Below are 20,763 nucleotides of genomic sequence, written 5' to 3' on the forward strand. Positions count from 1 at the left end.
AAATTGAAAAAAATATTAATTCAGCCTAAATGACAAACAGTGCTTCTTGCTTTTGAAATAGCTACTTTAAATTAGTAAGACATTTTATATTTTGGAAATTTAACACTAAGTACACTTATTAAACACTTAAATTTAAAATATTTTTTCAAATATATAACAAAAAAAATTTTTCTAACTGTTAGCTAAAACTACTGTTTAATTATTTCATAAATACTACTTATTATAAGTGTCTGTAAACTTGGTATTTAACTCTACTGAAAAAAATAAAGTTGTACTTCAATAAACTTGGCTGATCATTATTATTATTGTTGCTAACTGAATATTAGAGTACTTTAGGTTTATCTAATTAGTAATTTAGTCACTATTTTTTTACTTAAAATGGTGTAAGTTTTGTATACCACATATGTTTAAATGTGCATTTTAATTTTTTTAAGATAACTATTCCTATTTCTATAATCAGTAATTACTTTATTCTTCATAACTCTTGAAATTTTTAGGCTTTTTTTATGTTTTGTATATTAAACACATTTTTACTTTTTATTTAAAGTGTATATGTAGTGCTAAAAAGGGTTTTAAAGCACAATATAATATTTTATAAAACACAAATAAACATTCTATTTTTATAAACATTCAGAAGAAAAGCTACTTTTACAATAAAAATGGTCAATAGAACTGGTATGAAGATACCTACTTTGAGCAAAAACTACACAGTACCTATGACTTATTTAATTTATCTGTATATCTATACTAGCTATAATAACAATTTAAAAAAAAAAGAAGTGTTTAATTTTAGATAAATATAGTGATAAAATATTATGAAATATTAATTCAACAAAAGTTATCTCAATTAAATGCTATACTAAGAACAAAACTTTAAAATAGCGTTTGTTTTGAAAAACTCCCTTAATTCTATATTATTAACACATACTTTTGTTTTTAAATCTATACTCAAGTGTGTAATAATAACTAGAAAAAAGTTAATATAACGATAGTTTTTTTTCAATAAAAGGTAAATTTAAAAACCAACGTTTAAATATTTTACAAAACTCTCATTATGTTTTGAAAACTTTTTCAGCTTTGTTGAAGGTACATGAAAAAACTTAATTATCAAAATAAAGTAACTACTGTAAATAGAACTGTAAAATAGAACTTCTTAAAGTTTATATGTATATATTTATTATATTTTTTGTTTATTAAAAAATTGTTTTGGGAAAATTTATATTCTTATTTAAATTTATAGATTAATGTATAGTAGAGTTATTCATTATACTTAATGACATATTTAAGTGTATTTATGTTTTCATCGAGTTATAAAAGTCATAACTTATGACTAAATTAAAGTTTATGATTAAAATTTTATAAGTTTTATGGATGTCATTAATATTTAAAAACAATATTAAAACTTTGATTTTAAAACTACGCTCTTATTCTTTACGGTAAATATTTTTTCAATCGAAACATTATGATTAAGAGTTTAAACAAGTTAACTTATGCAATAACAAAAAAGTTTAATTTTTTAAACATAAATTTTTTTATTTGCATTTTTAATGATATATACTTTTTTTCTTAGTATATTGAAATATTAAATTGATACAATACAGATATATCTGCTTTTCTGATGTTAACTATAAATAATTTGTTCATGTGATTAGCACTAAATACAGAAATCAACAGCTATTTTAAGTATCAAACTGAAACTTTAAAAGTTAATTAAAGACTAACATTTAAAAATTTAGGTGTATTTTACCCCACGTGTGCTGTTAATTGACCTTTTAAGTTTGAAAACAAGACAAACTTTTAAGTTTTATTTAAAAAGTATGTATCTTTGTGTAATCATCGTACGACTTTTATTCAAGTCGTATTAAAAAAAAAAACATCAATAATATTTAACTAAAACGAGTTGAAAACTAGTTCTAAGAATAAAAGTAAACTAAAGTGTTTAAGTGACTAAACATCATGTACAAGATAAAACTGTTTATTATATTTTTTAACTTATCAGTAACACACTTTATAAATCATATCATATAAAAAAGATTTAAATATAAAGTTATAAAAAATTCAAAATTTGATGAGTCATAACGCTTTTCTTTAAGGGCTGCATGTTAAACACTTTAAAATTCAGTAGCAGTTATAACTTATTGTTTAAGTTGACCTACCCAGTTTTTTAATTATTCAGTTAGCACGTAAAACAATACAATAAACCCTTTTTTTGTCCTTTTAATGTTAACAAATTACATAAAAACGACAAAAGTTTAAACCCTTCACACTTTTTGTCAAACCCAATAAAACAAATAAGTTTCATTGTAATTAAGTTTAATACTTGCTAACAAAAGATAATCTGTCTTTCAACTTATATTAGTATGTTAAAAATAAAAACTTTAAACATTAGTATTGAGTAACTAAATCCGATTTTATTAAATAATTCTAATGAAAAGTTTTATTACTAAAGTTATAAAAATATACAAGCTTGTATTAAATAAAACTTTCAAATAAAAATATTATAGTAAATTACTAGTGATAAAACTTATTTATAAAACAAAATGTAGCAGATACTGAGAACATATACCTATAAAGTACACAGGTAAATTTATTAAGTTACAATGAAAGACTTCCGAAAGTTCCAAACTTTCTTTAACTGGGCCTAAACTCAAGTATTTAATACATGATAGTTATGTTGGTATAAAAACTTTTTTAAACAGTTAAGGTAACTAGTAAGCATTAAACCTTAAAATAAACGAATGTTAAATGCAATAGTTTTTGTCTGAAGGTATAAAAACTTTACTTTCATATTTAGACTAAAAGGTCAAAAACAGGCTTGTATGAAATATAAGTGAAATATAATCCGTCAAGTTCACGCAACGTAGCCAAATTAAAAGTCAAATATTTACTTGTAGACGTTAATATTTGCTCATAGGGGTTTGACTTAATTACAAAACCACCTCTTTATCTGTAGCTATGGCAATTTTGCTTTGTACCTTCTGTTGTTGTTCCCTTTTTTGAAAAATGTACTAACTTTTTTTAATTTGGTTTTTTATTTACTTTGTTAACGTTTGCAATGCAAAATTTAGTCAAATGTACTTTTTAAGATCTTGTTACACTTTTAAGATATCAAAGTAGTTTGAACTTATCAAAAGTAAGTAGACTGTATTTACATATTAATAATAAACTGCTATAGTTGAAAACACATAAAACAGTTTATACTACGTTTCACTAAGTGGATTTTACTGTTAAAAACTGCATTTGATCTTTGTTTTATTTTAATTAACAAAAAAAATCTGTATACAATAATTTTTTGTGCAAAATAAATTATTTTCTGTATAAAAACACTTTGGCGCCTTAAGGATGTAGCGGATAAGCAAAAACATTTTATTGATATTATCTACATTCTTCATTGTACATCTACCGTTTAAACTTGAATTTGAACAAATCACATGTTTTTATGATTTATGATGTTTTAAAAGGGTTTAGGTGCAAACATTTGTCATACTTAACGACACTTATGTAGGTCAACTTTTTAACTTTGGAAAAAAAATCTATAGTTATTTAATCTATCTTAACATGTTAATTTAGCTTAACTGCCTTAAGAGCTAAAAACATATAGGGTATGTCTTTTTTAAGATATACATTTTATGAAACATATCTTGTATACATTACTATATTTTAATAAACAATTATTCAAAGAAAATTTTAACCGTAAAAGCAAATGTATCTTAAACATAACACAATCTTAAACTTAGTAGTTAAAAGCATTATTATTCTAATAGAAAATTTAGATTGAAAGTAAAACATATTTTACAAAAAAACTTATTACTCATAAAAGCTATTGTAGCAAGTAATAATTCAAAAATAAAAATATGAATACTTTTTTAAGAAAAATGTTTTTACTACGATTTTAATACCTAGTATTAAAGTAGTTATAACTTACTTCCTTTGAAAAAAATAAAATAATTAAAAATATTTTTTTATTTTACTTAATTTATATGCAATTTTTCAATTTACTTTGAATAGTATATTTTTCAAGTTATTTACACAATATAAATTTTCAAATACAAAGTCATAAAAGTAAGTAAAAGGTTTATCTAGGTAGGTATGATCATTCACGACACGTAATTGTCATTAAGAATGTTAAGAGGCGTAAAAATATCAGTTTTGATCTGCTTCAATGAGTATAAGTTGTATCATGAAAAAAGGCCGGAAAATTTTATCGAAATAGTCCATACTAGTTTTTAAAACTCATCAAAAAACTAAATTTTACGAAAATCAGTTTGCATACAAAATATAAATGGATAGACTTACTACATATTGTAATATAAAGCCATTGGAATAGTAGATACTTAGAAATGTAAAGTACGATATTTAGTGTCATCGTTAAGTAAAGCTAACTTTACAAGAAAATAAACTAATCAGTTGTATAGTTTTCTTACCATATTATTTGTAGATACATAATTTTAAACCTTAATATTTTTTGTTTTAATGATAATATACAGTATCCTTCTTTTATTACATTAACACATGTTTCTGTGTGTTAACGAATCAACACATTTCAACTGGGTTCTGTAAAAAAAATAAATACTGTAATGAAAGAATAGAAGCATAGAATAAAGTAGGTGTATACATGTTTTCATTAAAAATAAAAATAATTGCTTTAGTAAATATGTATACAAGATAAAAATAGTAATAATATATACTTGTTTCGCTAGAATCTTTTGTTAACAAACGATTAAATTTATATTTTGAGTAGTTATGTTTTGTTTTATAAACTTAAGATTAAAACCAAAAACTAACAAATGTTTATACTTTTTATTCTACTAAAATTCATTAAGGCTGTGCATGTTTACTAATGCATTTATAACAAAAGAAAATTACATCGCAACATCTTACGACACTTCAGATTAAAAGCGCATTTATTTGACTAATCACGAATTGTCAAAAAGCTGCTATTGAACTTTTTAAAACTTTATAGGGAAGTTTCTATTGTTAATATAAATTTTTTTACGTTTGTCAACCTCTAGCTTTGCTTGCTACAAATACGGGGGAAAATGACGTAACAATACTGGGTTTCTCTCGAAATTCGAACAGGAGAAAACATCGTCTATCGTATATAAGTTAGAGTGGTTTGCTTGAGCGGTAAACTTTTTAGCCGGCGGGCGTAAGCAGGGGCTAAAACAAAAAGTAATGGGAACGTGTATGTTTATTGATTAAAAAGAAACTAAATTATAAAGGGTTTAAGTAATTTATAAATATCTTAAAGTGTAAATTAACTAATAATAAACTATATGTTTTGTTTAAAAAATAGTTTTATGGTTAATAGTACTCAACAATACTTTTATGGTGATTAAATATATACGTAAATAAAAAATAAAACCACTACAAATTAAGATAGATTAGGATGAAACTTTTTTAAACTGCAAGTATAAGGAATGTTTTTCAAAAAAAGTAAATTTAAGTCTTAATCTCACGCTCCAAATGTAAATATTCAGTTTTCTATGTTTAATTAAGCATATAAAAAAATCAGAACTAAAATAACAACGAATTAACAAAAAAAAAAATTATTCAAGCGTAGTATAATTTACATGGATTAATTTCAAGAGCATTGACTTGTTTGTACTTGTCTTCGCAAATACTATGCAATTTTTCTTGTAAATTTTTTTATTCATTCATAAAAAATATCTTAATATAGTTTTAGAATTATCTATACGATAAACAAAATAAACGATTACGATACATACAGCGTTATATTGTTAAAAATCTACTTTAATTTAAACAGATTTATGGCAAGATTTTTTTTTTGCTATATTTTTATTTTTTAAGAGAAAATATTTTTCAGTTTAGTAGATTTCATCAATAAAACTAAAGTTTTTCGTCAGGTTATTTATATATAAAAGCCAAATTAAATAACTCTATCAACAGCTTTTTAATTTCGTGCAATTAACATTTAAATTTAAAACTCGTATTTCAATAAAGTTCGAAACAGAAAAATAAGTTTTCATTTGATTTGAATGTTGTTTAAATTTACATTAAAAAAATTGTATATTTTACGATTAATTTTCAAAGGTTTTAATATTTAATGTTTATTCTTTTATCAAAAACATATACTGTTAAACTTAAGTGTTTTTACAACAAAAAGATTTTATAGTGAGTTTGTTTAAAAAACTTTTAGTTTTTACTTAACTAGCAATTTTTTTCAAAAATAACTTAATAAATAGTTTAATACTTTTTATAACAAAAACAAACCGTTTGGAGCTAACTTAGATAAATTGCATCGTAAACTTGATTTTTTTTTAAATTTAATGTTTTAAAGTACTTTCGTTCATTCAACTCAGCAGCTTTATTTTTTTCAGGTAGAATAAAAAATAGATAATTAAAATAATATACCATAATGGCGAAATTTATCGCTAGTGTTGTTATATTACTTGCATTGGCAGCCAACATCAAAACACAAGAGGTTAGATAATTAAAGTTGTTTTGTTTATACTTTAGTTTATTTGAAAATATAATTATGTCGATATCTTGCATAACTTATTATAAATTTCTACAAAATATTATCCGTTTCAGTTAAACTTAGAATGACTTAATTGAACAATTATAACGTCTTAACAGACATGTCCAGCTTCTGATGACGAAACAACAACCACATTGAGAGTCGTCATCGAGCAACTGTTTGTCGACATTACTACAAGGTGAAACTTTTTAATTATTATTATATAGTTAAAGATTTTACGTTTGTTTTCGTAAGTAAAACTTTTGTCGTTATTGTAATTGATTTGTTATTTTTGACAAACGGCTAATTTAAATCGTTAATTTGTCTTTGGTTTAAATAATTAAACAAATGCACAAAAACAGCTAGTATGTATCATCCACACATTTTCTATGATAAGTTTGTATCACCTGATAAAAGTTTAGTAAAAATAGTTGATTATAAAAGCTTTTAATTTTGTGTTTTACTCGATAATAGAAAAATAAACGTCTTTGATAGTTTTTGTAACTGTATTTTTTTTAACCTTATATATATCTAGAATGTATATAACTCAGTTTTACTTGGTTATAATGTATTACACTTTTAATATGTAAAATAATATCCAATCAGATACTTCGGAGACACAGCAATCGGTGATGACGGGTTCCCATTGGTTGATGGAGACGCAAGATACGGGTTATTTGAACTTTTCGAAGAAAGATACGGAAGTGGAACATCTACTGCTGAGTTTGTTATACTACTATTGTTTTTAATAATACCTCAGAAAATAACAATGTTACTTATCCACTTAGCTGTTTTATTAATGTTTACCATGCGCATGTTAACAAATTATTTGACTAATTTCATATAATTACTTTACATAAAACGATTCCTTAATTTTTGACATGTAGACTTGACAGACTGACTTTTTTTAACACTTGCGGTCCGCCACTTTTTGCGAACTTGACAACAATTGTGTTTTAAGTGGTGATTCGTGCAAAACACGAAACATGTATCAGAAACATGATTTGTATTTCTTTCAGGTTCATGGCGGGGTTGTTAGACGTGTTGGGATCGTCGACATCCGGAAGGACGAACTCCACGGACCACCTGACGGCGGTGATCGGATTGGCTAAGAGGGGAGACTACGAGTCGGCCAGGGAGGAGACCCTGCTGCTCATCCTCACCTCGCTGACCGAAGGCGGGCTCGTCGATCTCGACTTCAACAGGTAAGAAAGTTTAGAGAGAAAAAATACTTCAGTGTCAAGAGAAAAAGTTTTTATAAACGCAGCTTTTGTTTCTGCCCTTGCTATACTAGTATTTAGATAAATGCAAATAATAATACTTCTACAATAACTATAAACACTAACATACAAATAGACCTGTTAATTTAAAAGTTATCAGTTTTGTTATAAGGGTATTGTTAAAATACACAATTTGTAAGTTGAGTAAAGTGCTAAAATCAAAAAATAAAAGTGCATTTGTTTTAACACAACTTTTTTACGTTCAACAGACTGACAGAGGTACAAGTTGTCCAAATCAACGTCATTCTTACTCCTGTTTTCGTCACAATCAGAAACTCAATCAGTTAGTTATTACGTCATAAAAAAGTTTAATAAAAAAATATTTGGTTAATATTTAACTAAGTTTTTAAACTTGATTGTACTAAAAAAATACAATTACAACTACATTTACACTTTGTTTATGTAGAAATGGAATAAAACTTATATAAGCTTTATAAAAACAATTACAATATAGAATTTCTGTTAATAATGAAAATTAAATTGAAACATTTTTCTATTAAAGTATATAACTTTGGCTTTTAAAGCTTATTGTATTTAAAGCGCAAAAAATTCTGTTTAACGTTTTTACATTAACTAACCATCTAGCTAAACATTACTGCACGTGTACGTGTATTTAAGATGCCATGAACTTTTACAAGTTAATTAAGTTCGTACGTTGAAGCTTTTAATTAAAGTTTAGGTTTTTGGCTATATCATTAGTAATACTTTAATCTTCGGTCGTGCCAAAATTAAAACAATTTTTATGCTACTTTGTGCTTTGAACAAGTTTTGCATAAAAACCACGTTTGAATCATTTTAAAGATTTTAATGCCATTAACTGCAATAAACTTTTAAAAACCCTTCCTTCGGGATGTAAAAATTTTATAAGCTATTTAAAATCTTATTATTTACTCATTTAGATAGAAAATGGAAACGTTCTGTTTTATATATTAATTAAGTATACCAAAAACTTAACATTCAAAAATTTACCTGCAAAAACAATAAAGTGATATTAGTTTTAACTATCTAAATATCAAAAACTGTTTTTTTGTCTTAGCAAGGTATACATGGGATTTAATTTTAGTTTAAACTATACCTTAAAAGTTTACGTTTGTTTTGTTGTAGAAGAATAAAAAAATTCCTATAATCTTAACATATCATATTTAGTTTTATTAATATTCTTTTACTACAAATGCTTGTAATACACATCAATTTCATTACCTACTTGTATTCAAACTTCAACACTTTTGTATAATAGCCTTTTGAACTGAACTTAGGTTCAATTAACTAATGAAATTTACACTGAACTACGAAACACCAAAAAAAGTTGTTACAATTTTCTAAGATACGTAACTATTGCACTGAGAAAAATCAAACCTTTAAAACGTTTCTTACAGCGCAAATTGCTTTCGAAAGATACTTGAACCTCGCCGTGGGCTCCACATTGGCCCTTGTCATGGACACCACAGGTAGCATGTCTGCTGAGATTCGTGCGGCCCAGGACAGATTCATTAACATAATTGAAACCACCAGAGGAACGGTCAACCAGCCGCTTTTGTACGTCCTCAGTCCGTACAACGACCCCGGTTTGTTTATAACTTGCTGAACAATTTTATAAGTATTTGTTCTTTTCTTTTTGAATAGAACAAACAATCATGTACAAACTTTTACAAAGCAAAGACTGTATTGTTAAATTAAGAAATAAGCAACAACATATTAGTGTTTTAAATATACTTTTAACATAAACAAACAAAAAAAAAACAGTAAATAAATTACCGCTTTTATGACGTAACAGAACACGGACCGGTGACGGTGACGTCATCGCCACAGGTCATCACCGACGCAATAAACGCGCTCATTGCTTCTGGTGGAGGGGACCTCCCCGAACTGGCGGGAATCGGAATTTACAATGGGTTGTTAGCTTCCACTAGGAGGAGCGTGTTGTTCCACATCACCGACGCTCCAGCTAAAGACGTCGAGTTAGAATCCCAGATCATCGCCGTTGCCCTCATCAAGAAAATCAGGGTTCGTTTGCTTGTTTGTTATCATGTTTTAATTGAGAAATTTAAATTATTTGAACATTTTTGTACGCATACTCTGACGTGCTCGCACACATTCCACGTAATACGCTGATTTAAAAAAGTTACTGTTAAGGACATTTAAATATAGAACAATGTTTTATCTTAGGTTTGTTCTTTATTGAAAAATCACATATAAAGTTCTGCTTTTAATCTGTCCAGATAATCAACCTGATGACGCAAGAAGTGACGGACGATGCCGGAGGTCCGTTCTACAACCGGCTGTCCAGGGCAACAGGAGGTCTGACCACCGTAATCGACAGGTCCGACATCGAATCGGTCACTCAGCTGTTCACCGCCCTCACCACACAAGGACAAGTTAGTTTTGTTGTTGGGGAAGAACCGGTTTTAGAAGTTTTTATGCTAATTTTTTATACTGGGACTAATTGTGGAAAGCAATGTTTCGCACTTAATACTAATGTATCTAACTTGAGACTTTTTGTACTGTTTTACGTAAAAAACTTGATTGTAGAACAAGTATAAAAACAATTCTTAAATGTCAGAAAACTGAATGTGCAGTTTTAGAATACAAATAAATTAGGATACTTTTCTTTTCAAAGAATGTAATTAACAAACGTTTATAAATTATTTCCAAATCTTAACAAGCTAATTAGAATAACCAAAAACTACTTTGTGTCTGTTTACTTATTCGCAGCTTTAAAAAATGTTTCTGTTTAGGTAATTCTTGCTTTCAACACTTTTGCCACGGCGCCTCAAATGTTTGTTCCTGTTGACAAAACGATCAACACCCTAACCATCAGAGTTGCAGGTGTTGCTAGGGTGAACGGGGTCTCATCTGTCACAGTAACCCAAGTCCAACAAGGTAAGTGAAACGAATCATAAGAAAAAAGTTTTTTTTACGCTAAAAGCTGAATAAGTAAAGCCAAAAACATTTTAAGAAGTAGTCCAAAATTTAATTAAGTAATAGATTCTACTTAATTGTTCAAAAAAAGATATTTTTAATTTAATATTTATTAGTTTTTTTATGCTTATTAAAACGTTATTTTAAATTAGTTAATCTAGATGATGCGGAAAAGCAGGTTTAAGTAAAATTTTCGAACGAAAACTAAGTTATAAAATTTGTTGCCGCGCCTAATTAAACATGGGGAAACTAAACAAAACTTTTAGCTAAACTTAAGTCGTATACTGATTGAAACTATCTCGAAAACGTGTTTAAAACATCAATTTAAGGCACTACAAATTTTAATACTTGTATTTTAGACAAAGCCGCTTAAATTATATTTTCCAATAAACATTGTTATTCGAAATAATCTAATACTAATGTGTTACGCAATAAGCATCTTAACAACTTTAAAGACTATTTGAAAAGAAACGATTGCTATAAATTATAAAACTTACTAAAAACATAACTTAGCTTATTTACATTTAAAAGTAATTAGAGTTGTGCGATAAGAAGCACACCTGGTTTGAAAATGTGTAAAATTTCATGTCGAAACGAATGCTGACATATAAGTTTTGAAATTGTAATTATACGCTTAAGTATTTTAAATTAAATATTACAACTGTTGTGGAAACATTCAGAAAAGATTTATCATAACTAATATGATTGCAAATATTTCTTTTTAGCTTACATAGCCTCATTATATGATATAATTAGAATAAGAATTTTGTTCAAAAAATAGAAAAATAGTTTACAACAAAAAAACCGGAAAAACGTTTTGACAATATAACTATTGAACATTTCTTAAAAATTTAACAGCATACTCAAAACAGATAGTTTTTTTAACTGCGTACCTTCAAACGTACATACTAAAAATAAATAAACATTTTTTATACAAATAAATACCAGTTGTACAATCTTTTGTCGTTTCTTTTGGTTTAATTAAAACCATAACACTACTTTTAATAGCTAATAACGTTCTTCATAATGATAAAATGCTTTGTGACTAAAGCACAAAACTTCTTCATAACAGACGGCACCACAGTCAACGTGGAAAGCGAAGTGCTGATCAACTCAAACGGGCTGTACCTGATCAGGCTTCGGGGAGTGTCAGCTTGGTCTCAGGGATCCCAACTTCAATTGGACTTTGGCGGTAATCTGGAGGAAGGATACAGGTACAGTTGACTGTTATGTTAAAGTTATAACTAATATGTATAGTGTATTAAATAGTTTACCTAACTGAATAAACTTTGGTAACAAAAGTTAGATTTGTATTATCATTTCAACAATAACTTCATATATACATTTTTTTAAAGTTTAGCATAAACACAACCCTTTACACTTGTTCTTTAAACTGTTTTAGAAAACTACTAACAAATGCTTATTTATATGTAACAATAAGTTTGAAACGACTAACAATCACAAATTCAGTGTTGAAGTATCGGGAGAGACAGTGTTCGGAACGATTGCCAACATGAGGCAGGCCCAAGGTGAAGAATTCGTCAATGTGGACCAACATATGGCTGGTAAGCAAGTTTGAGTAATAACTACACGCTTGATAACGGAATGATGGGACAATATCAAAAATAAAAAGTATAAGTTACGCGCATTGCTTTTCGTAAGTCTTTTTAAAAAACTTTTTGTGACACGAACACAATATTTAAAATTTGAAAATATTTCAGTTTTTGTATATTGTATCTAGAATGTGTTGTTCAAAAGATATAAAGTGAGTATTATGTTATGAGTAAATGAGCTTAGCTTTTTGCATTTAAAATTTAAGAAGAAAATTAAATTTTCAGAACTTACTTTTGTTTAATTTTTTTCATGAATCATCAAACGAATTTAATAACTTTCTTAGAAAATTTTAACAGTTGAACGATTGTTACAAAAAGTATAAATATTAAAAAACAGTTTTTTATAATTGCGTAGGCGGGGTTGTTCACTTTACCTTTTCATAAACTTTAAATAGTTCAATAACCTACTTTAAAAAACAGAAGTCAATTAAATCTTACTAAGTACAAAATATTTTGACGCTTGGTATTTAATTCATTAATTTACTTACGATTGAAAAGTATAAAGTTAAAATAAACGTCTTAATTTTATACTTTTGTTAACGTAAAGGAAGTAAAACTTAAGTATGAAAAAAACTGTTGAAACCGTTTTTTTTAGGTAATTGTAACTTAGTAGGCGTGTATATTCACTTAAGTGTGAAATCTAGCGAGATTATACTTTTCATTGGCAAAAATTATCACGAAAAACTAAATGATAGATTACGTTTGTATAAAGCAGACAGTTTGGTTCAGTGAAGTTCTTTACCTTTTTCAAGTTTTCGATTTGACCGTTAATGTCTTCTCAAAATTTAAAAAATGTCAAGGATTTAATTTTTTTGCAGTTTAATGTTTAAACATTTTCTATGAATTGAAAAAAAACTCATTGTGTTTTCTAAAATAAAAAGTGATTACACTAAGTAAAAGTTCATTTCTGTTGTATTCAAAATTACCAATAAATTTATAAAAAACTTATTTTTCAACAAACTCTTAGTTTTTACGTAAAATCTGTTTTGTTTTTCATTTTGAAAATACTTACCATTAAGGACAGTCTTAGAGTTGTTTCAAAGTAAATAGCACCTTGAAGTTTTAATCATAAATATATGCTAATCTATTAAAGATTACAACAATTATTTGTAGCTGTTTAAAAATTTTCCTTTAGAAAACTAATTTTATCAGTTTTCACTAAAATATCTTAGAAAAGTACAAAAAAAATATATGTTGAATAAACGAAACGTTTCAGATGACTTAGAGCAATCAAATATTTTTAAAGTTTTTGTTGATTTCAAACTACTTAACCTAAATGATGTGTATAGCTAGAAAATTTTTTATTAACTATAATATACTAGTAATCACTATTTTTGGTTTTATTTATAAAAAGTATTTATAAACATATTTTTGATAAGAACTATGTGTACGTGTTATGAATAAAAACAAATACATTTTACTTGCAATGTTTTTAGTAACTATAAATTAACATGATTAAATTATAGTTAAATAGCTAAAAACCATTTATTATAATAAAAAATGCTAAGGAATAGTTTGTACATTTGAATTTAAAACTTTAATTAATAAATATTTTTGTTTATCAGATTTAAAAAAAACAATTTATAGTAATCAACTTAGTTACTTTACAATTTAACTGTTTTCACTTGTTAATTTGAAGTTTTTTCAACTGTTATTTAGTTTCCAGGTACATTTTTATGTTTTATTTTAAATTTGAAGTTTTTTAAAAACTAAGTAAAATGTTTTAATCTCTTACTATTGTTTCAATTATTGTAACAAAATTTACTTGACCATTCAATATCTGTTATTATTATTCAATTATTGTAATAAATTCAACTTGGCCATTCAATATCTGTTATTCGTCAAAGGATCGGAAGCCATGGTGGAGGTGAACGTCTTCGGCGATTCGACCGACGTGAAGCTCACACAGGTGCAACTGCAAGCAGAAGACGGAAGCGTCATCCAGGAGTTGGAGGTGAGCAGGTGCCGAGATGACGAGTATTACACCACCGTCAAGTTCACCGTTCCCACCGTCAGGTTCTTCATTGTGAGTTATGACGTAATAATACATGGTTACAAGTTGCTAATTGCTATCACGAGTTTGATCTACAAGTTTTGTTTTCCTTAGTTTGAAACCTTTAGCCTATATATCGATAAACACTCGGCTATTTTGTTCTTAATGATTGTTTGTACGATAGTTAAAAGCAACAAAGTTATAAAAAGATCTATAGTTTTTCACTAGTTAAAATAAAACATCATTTTTTAAAAATTGTTATTCAGTTTACAGGTACATTTAATGATTTACTTAATTAACTTGTAAACAAATTAATCTGAACAAAAGATCTGCTGTTGACTGAGTATGAGTTGGAAATTTTAAAACCATAACTTTTTATTTTGATAACTTTAAAAATAAAACATAAACTATTACATAAAAAATTATGATGTTAGGACACTTTTATAAGGTAAGTCCTTGTTTGTCTTTGTAACATTAATTTTTATCTTACAGTAAATTTCGAAAATATTTACACAAATTCTATATCAAAACAGCACGATTTAAAAGTATTTCAAAATTGGTCACAGTTGTTTCTTTTACAAAATCAAAGTCACACCTTTTCGCTATTTCAAAATTCAAAGGAAACAGGTGATAAATTACTCTAAACATGGATGTTTACCAGAATGGTAGTTACGTCACAATCATATCGCAACCACGGATACGACTTTGAATAGACTGTACATTTTAAACTGTATCGAATGACACGATAAAATCAAATCAATCACCACTCAATGTTGTTTTTGGAAGCAACTTGTCAGATTCGCTCAAGATTGCCTGAATGGCTTTTAATTTGAGGTGGGCGAGTTGTTTTTAAGATAACAAACAAAAAAGTGTTCATTCAGTCTGAGGTGGGTGGTACGAGAAAAAAACGAAATATTTCAGAAAAAAGAAAACTTATGGAATAAGTCAAAGAGAATTCCCTATCTCAAAAGGTGTGACAATGAAACGAAATATTCTAAGGAATGGTTAAAAGTCACCACATATTTTTACCTTAATTTGGTTATGCGTGTCATTGAAACTATTCCAGATGGTAAATTAAAACAAAATGTAGAAGCTTTAATTTAACTAATTATTTCAAAAGTAAAATGAAACAGTATTTTCCAAAATTTTAATCTATTGTACTTAATGAGCCTTAACAAAAAGAAAATAGCTAATTACAGAACATTTCAAGTGGCCTACTTATATGAAATGCATTTGGATAGTGAAACTTATGTCTAGTTACAAATACCAGTTATAAACTTTAATGTGACAAAATGTTATATTACTTCAAAAGTAAATAATATTTCGCTTATAGAATTTACAAATCTCAGTACATTTTACTAACAAAATTCGTAGAAAAACTTTACTATAGATTAACGGCACAGGTTTTTAGTTATCACTTTTTAGTTATACAGATCAAATTTTATCTTTTTTTTATTTGATGTTATCATCATTTAATTGTCACTTTTAAAATAGGTTAAATGTTTAAAAACGTTTAAACATCGGACTAAGTTTTATTTGAACCAATAACAAAATAAAACAACCATTTATAATAAACATACAAACTGCAAGAAAAAATAGAGTATTGCTAATTTAAATCAAAATTTTAGTTTAAAAAATCCCTAAGTTTTAAAAGGTAGATACTGAAATTAACTACATTAGTAATATTTGTATTTTACTATATCATAATTTATGCTTATCGAACTCTTCCAAATAGTTAAAGTGCTTGGGCGTTGAAACTTGTGCTCGACGTAAAGCGGCAATAATGCAGCAAGTAATCTCTCTTGGCGGGATTATTCAAGTTTTCTCGGGCGTGAAGAGCAAATTATAATCTTCAGGCTCCACTGACTTCATGTAATGGTACTGAGATACTACGCGCCGCTAAATATTTGATAGAAAGTATTTGTCAGGCTTCCTAGAAACAGCTCTTATCTCCATTCCATCTGAATGGCTGCATACAGGTTTTTCTCGGTTTCAAACGAAAGGTTTACATGTAAATTAAAAATACCTGATGTTGCGAAATTTGTTTAAAAACCAAGGAATGTCAAAGTATTACAGCAACGGATTAAACTAAGCTGAGTTAATTAGAAAAAGACGTTTTATTGCACAAAAAACATTCTTTATATGGGCGTTGACTTTGATTGGTAACATTTTTTATAGGAAAATTCATGTTCAATTTAAACTTAAAACATAAAACAAATAAAATAAATTTACAAAACTTATTAAAACTAGAACCGATCACCAAATACTTATTGTAACCACGATTTTTAAAAAGTCATTATGCAGTGAAACAAACAGTACAACACATAGTCTTGCTCTAACACTCTACAACTTATCTCTTCTTTAAAACTAACCTGTATAAGCTTTACAACTGAATTTAGGTGGTACTCGGATTGGACGCGCAAGGACAGATCTTCAGGAGGTCGGATCCGTGCGCGATCACGCCTCTGAACAGCAACATCGCGGTGCAGCCCGTGCAAGATCAGATCATACAGGCTGGCGACAGTTTGCAGGTGAGTGCTTGTTGTTGGGATTTGCAAGTAGAATAACGTGTTGGTGTTGTAAAATTGAAAAATATTTGTACTTTTGTGGTTATAGAAATATTGAACATTTATTCCAAGTTGAAAAGTTTTAGATAAGATTTTTTTTATTAAACTAGCAAATATGCTTTTATTAAACACTTTTAATTATATGTAGAATGGTTAGAATCACTTTTTACCGAGTGCGGAACTAGTATAAGTTTATACAACTATTTTTTTCGATAAGTAAACCTACCAAAAGTTTCATAAACAAATATATTTTACGTAACTTTAAGGTAAATTTTTACAAAAATTTACAAAATAAAAAAATGGTTTATTGTACTGTAATCATTGTACTCATTTTTAGTTGAGTTTAGGTTTTTTATACTTTGTTCGTTAGTTGTATCAGGCTTTATTTGTTTGATACGAACATGCGTACGCTAGTTTTCGCGCAAGTAAATATGTTAACTTTATAATTATGTTTGCTAATCATATTAGCTGACTATCAATTTTTTTATTTTTTTTATTTTAATAATTATCGATATTAATCAAACTTATTTTGTTGTATATAAAAAGGTTTATAAAGTAAGAAATCCAACGACTTGAATTAAATAAAACTTTATAAAGTTTCAGGGATTAGTCTTAATGTAAAAGTTTTATTTCCCAATAACAATAAAATATTAACGCCTTAACAAAATGTTTAAATACAGCATGTACAATAAAACTAAGTTAGATTTTTTACATTATGTTAAACGTACTTTCAATAAAAAAATTTCAAGCAAAAAATAATACTAAATTTAAAACTTCACAATTTATTACTACCTGAATGTACATTATATGTAAGTATCTTTAATAAATGTAACGCAAATAACTAGCATTTAAACTAAAAGCTTTTTGTTCAGAAACATATTTAAGTATAAAAAACGAAAAAAGTACATTAAGCATAAATTTTACATTATATGTCAAAAATACCAAATCTATAAGTTCATAGTGGTCTGAAAGCATTAAGAAAATTACCGAACAAATTTAAGACTAACTTTGCAATCAATCATTCAGATAACTTTTTGAAGTATAAAACTTGCTTTATTATAAACTTTTTCTCAAAAGAAACAAAATACCAATCAAATTAAATTGTCAAGAAATGGTTAATTAATTAAAAGTTTTACAATTTGTTGTTCTTAACAATGCTCTTGTAAAACATAGCTAAATAATTTACATTTAAGATTTAGTTGGCAGGTTTACTACCGTACTTCAATTGATGGCCACGCTTTGCATATCGAATAACCGTATTGTCTTCAAAATAAATGAATTAATTTTATGTAACTAACTTAAATCCAGTTACTTTTAAACTAGTAATATAAAACTTGAATACATACGAGTAAACTTGTAATATTCATAAGTAACTATCGACAACATCTGTTCAATACTTCTCCGTTCATATAAGTCTTCGTTCACAATTTTGTAATTGTTATAACAGTAACTTCTAGCAAAATTTAATGGAGTGCCAAAGTAGTATGTACTAATTTTATTTCTACGTTTAGCTTGTATAGTTTACCCCACATGTGCTATATTTGTTTAAACATTGAATTTTTTCTGATGAAGGTGAGCACACTTGTTTCAAACGATGTCGGCTCCACTTTGAACTTCAACTACGCCGTTTCCGACGCGGCTCTCTACGTCACGAGCAGCACTCCTTCCAAGTTAGTTTTGCAATTTGAAACAATAAAAAAACTATTTTTTAATACTTTTTAAATTGGTTTATGAATAAAACAAACGTATGAATAAAACAAACGACGATTGTACAAGGAGTTAAATTTTTAAAGCTTCGGAAAATAATAAAACATGAAACGCTGTTAACCAGCAGCTTTTAGTGCAGGGGTCGGCAGCCATTGATGACTTGCGGGCCATTTTTCATGGAAAAAACTGCTCACAGGCCGCACTATTTAGAAAAAAGTTTTCGAGGGCCGCACTTACTTTAGTTGTGACAACCATTACCAAAGTACTGTATTAAACCAAAAAAATAATAACATAAGCAATAATAAAGCACAAGCAAAGAGTATTTATTGAACTAAGAGCCTAATTCTAAGTTTTTATTACAATTTTTTTTTTATTGCTTTCAAAAAGTATGTTTTTAGCTAATAAATACCTCGCGGGTCGCAGATTTTTGCTTCAAGGGTCGCATTTGGCCCGCGGGCCGCAGTTTGCAGACCCCTGTTCTAGTAGCTTAGTCAAAATCAATATAGGGTGAAACTTATTAATTCTTAGCTTATGCTAATCATTTATATAATATATTTTTGGACCAAGCTGTCAAACTGTGTTTTTTTTTTTGCGTAATTTAATAGCAAATAAACTACCAAATAGCAAAAATGTACTTAGTAATATTTAAAGGAATTTCTTCTTAATGATTGCTGCATTAAACTTTGTAAAGCATGTGTCATTATTTATTAAAGCATCCAATAGCTGAACAAAACTTGTGAAAAAAAACTTTATTTTTAGCAAGTTTTAAAATGCTAATGAAAAATTACCGCATTAAAGTTTTAAACTCCCGGTCAAGCCTTTCAGAAAATGTCAGTTTTCTCATATCGAATTATTACTTGTACATAATCAAATTAAAGTCAAAAGAAGTGACGGTCAAGTAAACTCACAAAATGTTGATGTTTTTTTATTCCAAACTAACATTTAAATCAAACAAGAATTTCTCAATGTGCGTGAGAGGTATACTTTTGCGAGTTTTTAAAGTTCATTCGGATTTAGCTAAATTTTTCTCAATGGCGCAAGCGTACAATTTAGATTAGGCGTAATTCTTTGGTGGCATCGTGAGTTTAACAACTCCTAACATCTAAATATTTTGTTTGAACATATTTCAAATGATTTCATTTTAAGTATTTTACGAGTATACTTTTGTCAAATGTGGTGGGCAAATAAAATTCTTAAATTAAATCTCAAGTTTATTTGACCTGATGGAATTTTATATATTTAGAAAATAACAATCCGAAGTTGAACAACTAAATTTAAGTTTAATAAAGCAGAACTTTTTGATGTAGAAAAAATATTAGTAAAACCCTTTAAAAAAATACTTATGTAAAGTTCACCACTTTTATAAACGTCGAGGCTAATAATTGCTTTATAGCTTTTACTGTTAAGTTTTTGAAAATTTTACACTTCGCGTTTAATGAGAAACTTTTTAAAAACTAGCAAAAATGTTATTTGTTTAAGCAACTGAGTTTGTTTCAAAAACTAAAATATGAACAACTAAATCTAAAAATAAACTTTACGAGTCACAAGTAGCTCACATTTGTTTTTAGTTTTAACTTTTTCTTATAAGTATTCTAATACTAGCCGTTGTTTTTTTTTCCTAGTTCTAAAAATTTTTTAATTTTTATACAAAATTTGCTGATAGAAATTTAGTTATCTAATAATTATCATTACAATTAAGCTAATAAACAGTTTGTTTTTATTATGCCTTAAAATCTTTTTTTTTAACTAATATACTTTTAAATTAGTATACTTTTAAGAGACATCGAAAAACTTAGCGAACAAAATAATTTTGTGATAGTAAATATGCATATAGTTCTAGTAAAATTAAGAGAAAAATAATAATATCTGTATATTAAAAAACTTGTTTCAGTTGTTAGTTATCTTGGTACAAAAACAAAGCATACAAGTCCCTAACTGTATAACCATGTGCTTGAAAATCAAACCAATTTTTTAACTGAAAATCAAACTGTTCAGTTCGGACATCACCGACGGATCCCAGCAGGAAGTTCAGATCAGCATCAACGTTCCGTCGACTGCAGAAGACGGTTCCGTTTCCAGGGTCACCATAACCGCCTCCCCCAACCCCGCCACCGGGGACTTCGTGTTCACGTCATTCAACATCATCGTCAGAAACCCGTCCGCTAACAGGGTGAGACGATGTTTGTTTAAAAATAAAATAATA

At 27.4% G+C, this 20,763-nt stretch overlaps 1 protein-coding gene across 2 annotated transcripts in view; it reads left to right on the forward strand.

The window, feature by feature from the left end:
* Nucleotides 1-6,335: 6,335 nt before the first annotated feature.
* Nucleotides 6,336-20,763, forward strand: part of LOC145839532 (IgGFc-binding protein-like) — a 34,662-nt gene continuing 20,234 nt past the window's right edge. For both annotated transcript variants that reach the window (XM_082947131.1, XM_082947132.1), the window contains exons 1-15: nucleotides 6,336-6,445; nucleotides 6,601-6,680; nucleotides 7,088-7,204; nucleotides 7,501-7,686; nucleotides 7,971-8,044; nucleotides 9,138-9,326; nucleotides 9,536-9,765; nucleotides 9,981-10,136; nucleotides 10,497-10,641; nucleotides 11,753-11,894; nucleotides 12,151-12,245; nucleotides 14,141-14,319; nucleotides 16,686-16,817; nucleotides 18,426-18,523; nucleotides 20,556-20,730. In XM_082947131.1, the coding sequence (XP_082803257.1) occupies nucleotides 6,380-6,445; nucleotides 6,601-6,680; nucleotides 7,088-7,204; nucleotides 7,501-7,686; nucleotides 7,971-8,044; nucleotides 9,138-9,326; nucleotides 9,536-9,765; nucleotides 9,981-10,136; nucleotides 10,497-10,641; nucleotides 11,753-11,894; nucleotides 12,151-12,245; nucleotides 14,141-14,319; nucleotides 16,686-16,817; nucleotides 18,426-18,523; nucleotides 20,556-20,730 (2,064 nt within the window). In that variant the 5' untranslated portion in view covers nucleotides 6,336-6,379. The remainder of the gene's footprint in view (nucleotides 6,446-6,600; nucleotides 6,681-7,087; nucleotides 7,205-7,500; nucleotides 7,687-7,970; nucleotides 8,045-9,137; nucleotides 9,327-9,535; nucleotides 9,766-9,980; nucleotides 10,137-10,496; nucleotides 10,642-11,752; nucleotides 11,895-12,150; nucleotides 12,246-14,140; nucleotides 14,320-16,685; nucleotides 16,818-18,425; nucleotides 18,524-20,555; nucleotides 20,731-20,763) is intronic.

The sequence above is a fragment of the Thalia democratica genome, chromosome 6 (assembly GCF_965202585.1).
Source record: "Thalia democratica chromosome 6, ktThaDemo2.hap1.1, whole genome shotgun sequence".
Taxonomy (NCBI): domain Eukaryota; kingdom Metazoa; phylum Chordata; class Thaliacea; order Salpida; family Salpidae; genus Thalia; species Thalia democratica.